Source organism: Salvia hispanica, chromosome 4 (assembly GCF_029641045.1).
Source record: "Salvia hispanica isolate PSC_SH4W2 chromosome 4, Shi_PSC_v1, whole genome shotgun sequence".
NCBI lineage: Eukaryota > Viridiplantae > Streptophyta > Magnoliopsida > Lamiales > Lamiaceae > Salvia > Salvia hispanica.
Genome location: NC_142695.1, coordinates 57,012,771 through 57,020,656, shown reverse-complemented (window position 1 = coordinate 57,020,656; position 7,886 = coordinate 57,012,771). Strand labels below are relative to the sequence as shown.

Genomic DNA, 7,886 nt, shown 5'->3' with positions numbered 1-7,886 from the left:
GTCCACTTAATTTGCTTATTTCAAATCCAAGTACCACTCCTCTACCGTTTTTATACTCACTATGCATGAGTCTCTCTACACGATGAGAAATTAGTTCGTTTAGAGGAGGGAGCTCGATACACTCATGAGTCATTGGATAGCATACCGAGAGAACATTATCACATCCATTCCTCACCAAAAGCAAACCATTAGCTGAAGTAATTACAGTGCGACGTGAATCTTTGTTGCGAGGAAAGTTGAATCGAAGGAGTGGCTGGAAGGTCTCGTCGCAGATTGCATACCCTAAATCATAACTGAAAGCCAGGCATGGTTTTGGAGTATACGACGTCACAAAGTCACCCCCTTCTATCAGATCGCCCCATGGTTTGTAAACGCACTTAAACCCCAAAATACTTCTAATCGGAAGTCTGCTTAGGATATCTTTGCATATTTCTTGCGAGGGAGTGATCAATTGCTAACTATCATTTAATTGCTAACTATAACTAATTTAAGGCCACATGATTTTAAAAAACGTGTGGTCTACAATTTGCCACGTGTAATTTCGTTTTTATTAATTAAATCGAAAAAGATAAAAAAAAAACCGCCAAATTATGGTTTTGGATGAAAATGTCAATATAGTGTTTCGAAAATATCAACACAATGCTTTGAGAATGTCAACACAAATTTAGGATTGACATTGTATATGCTTTATAGTGACATATTATCTTAGCTGCATTGACATTAACCTGTGTACGAAAAATACGAAAATTCTAGATTTTTTTTTCAAATTTTGACGTCGGAACATATGCATGTAGTATATCGTTGGAATCCTTATAAAATTATCTTTAATTTGATATATGTTATATGAATTTAAAGTTTTGGGATTTCTTTTAAAAGTTAGTTATAACTAACTTGACATTAATACCCCTATTGATTTTTATTGGAATTAATCCTATAGCCTTATTGACGTTTTTTTTTATCGTATTGACATTTTGTAGTTGATGATCTAGGCCTTTAATTTGAATATCTAATGGCTATTATTGAGTTGTAATTAGCAATTAAGCATTGAGTTGGCAATATAACACTCCTCGGTACATACAAATCATCCTTCATAAAAGAATAATTCAAATATTAAGTGTTACTATAACTTAAGATAATTCTTGAAAAAATAATATATAAATAAATAAATAAAAAACCTCGGCCTCTGAGAATGGTTTCAATTGGTCGTCCGCCACAATTTTGTACATTTAAAAATCAAGAATTTACAAAACTACATTTTACCAAAATCAATTTTTATATCAATCTATAAGCGATTAATCCTATTTTAAGTATATTTCTAATCGATATGATCGTATTTAGAGTTCTTATAATATTTTCATAATTTATTAATATTGGACAAAATATTCTTTTAATTATATTTAGAGCTGATCACTCCTATTAAATTAATTCTCTTACGTGTATTATTTTGATATTTTAAAATAAATAATTTACAATGATGCCAAACTTTGTACCCTCAAAATATCTTTCTACTCCAATTATGTAAGTAGTAAAATATTTGTTTGTTGAATTATTGGCCGAAGATCATGTTATATGCATGCGTGTATATTCTTTCCTTAATGAAGCATTCGATTAAGACTAATTTCTTAAAAAATCTTCCTTCACTTTAAGTTTTTTTAATTTGTTTATTTCTGATTAATCCTATTCTAACCGGAAAATGTTGTGAATCATGTAATGTATATTTCTAATCGAGATGAATATCGTATTTAGAGTACTTATAATATTTTCATTATTGGAAAAACTATGCTTCTAATTAATTCTAATCATAATTAACTGACTACTCCTATTAAAGTAATCCTCTTATAATTTTGGAAGTAATTACGTACATTATTTTGAAATTTTAAAATAAAGAATTTGCTGTAATATTAAACTTGTCCCCTTAAAAATCATATTACTACTCAAATTATGCTAGTAAAAAAATTATATTTGTCGAATTATTGGCCAAAGACCATATTATTGCATTTGTGTTATTGTATTTTAATTTAAAAATAATTTTTATTGTGTTATATTTCATGTATTTAAGTTTTCAAGGTCTGTGTATTGCTAATCAAGTCCATTGATTTCGAGATCTAGTGGTCCATGGTTCGTAGTTGTAATACACTAGGGTCTAGGGTAGTGTCCGCCCCTAGTATGTTCCTGTAAATAGATCTCATTTTGTATTTTTAATCACAATTATCTTTATATATGTGACAAATAATATAGTTACATGATGAATACGGAGTACTAATTAAAAAATATTCATTTCTAACAGTTATGTCAATTTTTGATTAGTTTTTTACTTATCAAACAAAGAATTTAAAACTAAATTACTCCCTCCGTCTTTAAAATGTGGTCCAGTTTTGTCAATTTGGTCCGTCCGTAAAATATTGTCCACTTTGCTTTTCTTTTCTTTTTATTTTTGGTAAACAGACCATATTTTCTACTCCCTCCGTCCCACAAAAGATGTCATACTTTCCTTTTTAGTTTGTCTCACAAAAGATGTCACATTTCCCTTTTTGGAAAAAGTTCTCTCACATAAATATAAAAATTATATTTTCTCTCTCCATTTAACATACAAAACAAAACTCCTAAAATCCCGTGTCGTCACACAAGTGTGACATCTTTTGTGGGACGGAGGGAGTACTAACTCATTACACTCACATTCTATTATAAAACTAATATAAATATAGGGCATGTATTCTCATTTTTCTTCACATTTCTTAAAACTCGTGCCAAGTCAAACACGGACAACATTTTGCGGACGGAGGGAGTACAATTTTATATCAGTTGCATAATTTTACCAAATTAATAATTTCAATTTTTTATTAGACATACTTGAGACTACTTTAGTGGTCAAGATCCCTTAGTGGACACTCCCCCATTACAACAAAATGTGTTGAATTTATAGCAGGGATGGAGCAGCATAAATATGATCAAATGATCTAACGAGATAAAAGTAGAAACATTAAGGACCTAATAGACAAAATAGAATATTACAAGAATCTTTGATACAGACATATTTATAGCCTAATCAAAACTCAATGCTTGAACATTATGAATGCCCATGGCTTTGAGGGAAAGAAAATTTGGGGTATAAATGGCAACATAGGAAGAACGACATAAAAATGGTTTAAGAAGACCACCTGTCACAGTTTGAGCATTTTTGGAGTAGATAAATAGTTGATTTTTCGAATGCACTGCGAACAACAAATCATCGTTTGCCAAAACTTTGAGCGGGAGAACAGGTCCAAGTATATCCGCTGTTTGGAGGAAGGCGTATTTCTTTATCCAAGATTTGTCGTCTCCATAGTCTTCCATACACCAAATATCAACACGATTAGCCTGCAAAATACCGCAGAAGCATAGCTGGTCCTCCAATACACATAGACCATATTGTCGACCTACAAATGCCAAATCTCTGTCCCCGGCATTATCAACATGAGGAAGAGAAAAACTAGTAAAGATCTCCGTTTCAAGATCAAAGCAACGACAAACCAAGAGATTCTCCTCAGAATTATATCCCCCATATCCGGATTCCTTGGAACCAGATGCCATCCAATGAAGATTTCCGTTTAAAAATGCAGCAATACCAAGGCCTGGTATAAGGCTACCTACTGCTGGTGTTGTGATGCTTCTCCACAACCCTCCTCCGCTTTCTAGGGTGTATATCTCGCAATAGGATGACCTTGATGCCCTAGAATATTCACTAATCGATACAATCTTATATTGTCCACTTAATTTGCTCACTCCAAATCCGAGTATCACTCCTCTACCGTTACGATACTCACTATTCATAAGTGTCATCAGAGGAGGAAGCTCGATACACTCACAAGTCATTGGATTGCATACAGAGAGAATAGTATTGCATCCATTCCTCACCAAGAGCAAACCATTAGCTGAATTAATTACAGCACGACGTGAACCTTTATCGCATCGAGGGAAGTTGAATCGGAGAAGTGGCTGGAAGGTCTCATCACACACTCCGTACCCCATACCATAATTGAAAGCCAAGCATGGTTTCACAGTATACGACGTCGCAAACTCACCCCCTTCTATCAGATTGCGCCATGGTTTGTAAACGCACTTAAACCTCAAAATACTTCTGATCGGAAGTCTGCTTAGGATATCTTTGCATAATTCTTGCGGTAGATACAGATCATCCTTCATAAAAGAACAATTCAAATATGAAGGTTTATACATCGGTTTTAAAGAACTTAAGATAATCCTTGAAAAAAATAACATATAAATGAAAAAGAAAAACCTTATGCTGTGAGAAAGGTTTACACTGGTCATCTGCCACCAGTTCTGCACTCATCTTTCTTCTTCCGCTGCAATTCATTCACCGCCGCCCTATGGAGTAATACAATGAAAAATCAAGTATTTACAAAACTATCAAACAAATACCTATCATCTTGCTCTCATCAAGCCTGAAATCATTCTTTATTGGTTGCACTCTTCACTCTCTCTTTCCCTCCCAGAATTCAATACCAGATCCTCATTTTTAAACTACAAAGCCTTTCTCACTTGCCATTATTTGGGCATAATGCTTACTAATTTTACAACTTGCATATAAATTTAGCAACATAACACAATCTGTAATTGATTCATCAACCTAATTCAGCAATTACTAACTCCAAAAATTACATCCTTGATTAGCAGTCAGTGTGTTCAATTAGATATTAACAAGTTGCAGGCGATGATATCAGAATAAGCTACATCCTTGATTATGATTAATGCTGGTGCAATGAATTCATATTTATTCAACCCTATCAGTAACATGCGTGCAAAGCTAGGGAATCAAATTCAAAAGACCTAAATCTGTACGAAATCAAAATCATCAAATATTCCAAATTGCAAAAGAAATTTTATCAGTTAACTCTTGTGGATAGCAGACTGACTTGATTATAAGAGGCGAAGAGACGAGGAGGAGCGGTGGCGCAGCGAGAGACCGGCGGCGGAGCAGGCGGAGCGAGAATTTGAGAATGAGCGACGTGAGAATTGGGGAAGAATTAGGGCACAACTCGTACGAACAAATTGTAATTGGGCCACAAAATTGTAATTCGGCCCACAGAATTGGTGGGTTTAATTTAGTGGGCCATAAAATATGAATGAGAATGATACAGTGGAATGTAGAGAGCAGTCCGGATCACATAATTCTTTTCTTACACCATCTTCTGCTCCACTCCTCACAAACATATGATGGTGGACCCATTACTTATGTTTGTGAAGAGTGGAGCAAGAGATGGTCTAGGAAAAGAATTAGGTAATCCGGACCGTGTAGAGATCCACTATTAGAGCATCCGCAATGGTCGGCTAGCGACCGGCTAGCCGATTCGTCGCGCTAGCCGATCGGCTAGCCGAACCATTGCGACCGGCCAGCGCGAAATCGGCGAGCGCATCGGCGTGGGCTGGCCGATCGCTCGTCGCTAGCCGATCCGCTGGCCGATCGGCTAGCCGCCATTGCAGGGGCCCGATCGACCAGCGGTGTTTTCCGATTTTTTTTTTTTTTTTTAAAACCTATATAAACGCGATTTTCGTTTCATTTTCATTTGCACCACTTGTTTTAACGAGTTTTTTCTCTCTCTAACTTTCTGTTCAAGAGCATCATCGAGCGATGGATCACGCGGGTAGTAGCAGTAGCGGTAGTAGTGGGGATCCTGAGGAGTACGAACGGAGGATGAACGAGGCTATGGAGGCCTACATGAACCGCGGGATGGAGCGGTACATGCGTATGGTGGAACAGCAGGCGATACCTCGCCCTCCTCCACCAGTTGTCCACCACCGAGCAGTGATTGATCGGGATCACGTAGCTGCACATCAGCGGCTGTACGAGGACTACTTTGCAGAGTACCCGCGGTTTCCCGCCAACATGTTCCGGCGGCGTTTCAGAATGCGCAGGGAGTTGTTTATGCGCATCGTTAGGGCATTGGAGCGTCAATATATGTGTTTCCGCTTCAAGCACGATGCGGCTGGCAGACCCGGCCACACCCCTATCCAAAAGTGCACGGCGGCAATCAGGCAGTTGGCCTACGGAGGCGCGGCAGACATGTGGGATGAGTACCTCCACATCGGTGAGTCGTCAGCCCTGAAATGTCTGAAGGAGTTCTGTGGGGGCGTGATCAGCATTTTCGGTGAGCAGTACCTTCGAAGCCCTACTCCCGAAGATTGTCAGAATTTGATGCAGATGCACGGGGAGAAGCATGGGTTCCCCGGGATGTTAGGCAGCATAGACTGTATGCATTGGGAGTGGAAGAACTATCCGACTGCCTGGAAGGGGGCCTACACGACCGGCTACAAGTCAAAGAACCCCACGATAATCCTCGAGGCCGTAGCTGATTACCGGCTGTGGATCTGGCATGCGTATTTTGGGGTAGCCGGGTCGAACAACGACCTCAACGTCCTGAACTCGTCTCCCCTCTTCAACGAGAAGTGCCAGGGCGTCGGTCCAGCCGTCTCATTCGTGGCCAACGGCAACCGGCATGATATGGGCTACTACTTGGCGGATGGGATATACCCTCGGTGGCCGGTCTTTGTGAAGACGATCCGACAAACAAGTGATGAAAAGAAGGCCTACTTTGCGCAACGACAGGAGTCGGCGCGCAAGGACGTGGAGCGCGCATTTGGTGTGCTCCAGTCTCGATGGGCGGCAATCAAGGGCCCAACGCGTTTGTGGGATGTCGGATGCGTTTCCGAGATAATGTACGCCTGCATTATCCTGCACAACATGATCGTCGAAGACGAAGGCGTACAACTGACTAGTTGGGTCAGTGACGATGAAGCCGGTCCAAGCCACGGAACGGCCACCCCTAGTGTGCGACAGGGGGTACCCCTCGATGAAGCCGGCCGACTCAAGGAATTTGCCAGCATGCGCCAAGTGGATGCTCATATTCAACTCCAAAAGGATATAATTGAAGAGTTGTGGGCACGGAGGACTGCACGACGATAGTTTTTTTTCTTTATTATGCATGTACTTTTTTTTTATCTATGTAACTTTTTAAAATGCAATTAATGAATTTTCCCGTACACGTGTCTAAATTTAATTTCGTATTTTAATCGTAATTTTAATTCCGTAAATGTAGTATATTTTGAATTGTTTTTATTGCGGCTGGCCTATGGCTGGCCTAAATCTGACGTGGCAGGTGGTTTTTTTAGTGTTGCTGACGTGGCAGAGGAGAGAATGGCTGGCCTATGGCTGGCCTACCGACCATTGCGGATGCTCTTAAGAATGGTAAAAAGTGAAATGTAATAAATTTATAGAATAGATAAAAATAAAAAATTGTGATAAATTTTCAGGGACGGAAGGAGTAGCATTTAGTGATTTTAAATATGCTCCCTTCGTTTCTTCATAGTTGAGTCATTTTACTATTTCGAGAAGTTTCTTCATAGTTGAGTCGTTTCCTTATACGGTAACTTTTTCATCTTTCTAACTTTACTCTCTCTTACTTTATTCTCTCTACTTTATTCACTTTATACTTTATTCTCTCTACCTTTCCCCTCTCTTACTTTTTTATCTATTTATTTAGAGCATCCGCAGCGGTCAAGAGGACGCTGCTCGTCCGTCCGTGCCGCTGAGCACGGTGTCGTCCGTCCGCCGCTGGAGCTTTTCCGTCCGTGCCAGCGGCACGGCGCTGCTCTTAGCTAAGAGCACGTCCGTGCCGCTGAGCAGCTCTACGTGGCAATGCCATTGGCAAATTCGTTTTTTTATTTTTATTTTTAAAAAAAATTCGAAATTTATTTAAAAAAATGTTTTTAAATAAAAAAATATTTTCGCACTTCCCAAAAAATTATATCCGTTTTCTACCCACTTTTAATTTATTTTTCAAATTTTTTTCCCCAAAAATCACATTTTCATCTATAAATACCCCCACCTC

General features: G+C 38.7%; 1 protein-coding gene across 1 annotated transcript; it reads right to left on the bottom strand.

Moving 5' to 3' along the window:
- Positions 1-2,966: 2,966 nt before the first annotated feature.
- Positions 2,967-5,055, bottom strand: LOC125192399 (putative F-box protein At2g02030). The gene is made up of 3 exons (XM_048089940.2): positions 4,914-5,055; positions 4,277-4,365; positions 2,967-4,176 (listed from the first exon to the last, which is right to left on the bottom strand). The coding sequence occupies exons 2-3, from the start codon at positions 4,352-4,354 to the stop codon at positions 3,043-3,045; spliced, it is 1,212 nt and encodes a 403-aa protein (XP_047945897.1). The 5' UTR covers positions 4,355-4,365; positions 4,914-5,055; the 3' UTR covers positions 2,967-3,042.
- Positions 5,056-7,886: the final 2,831 nt, after the last annotated feature.

What these genes read in the sequence shown, in the direction of transcription:
- LOC125192399 (XM_048089940.2), bottom strand. Translation starts at nt 4,354, where the DNA reads ATGAATTGCAGCGGAAGAAGAAAGATGAGTGCAGAACTGGTGGCAGAT. An exon ending in AACCTTTCTCACAGCATAAG is followed by an intron (nt 4,177 to 4,276) that starts GTTTTTCTTTTT and finishes TCTTTTATGAAG; the next exon opens with GATGATCTGTATCTACCGCA.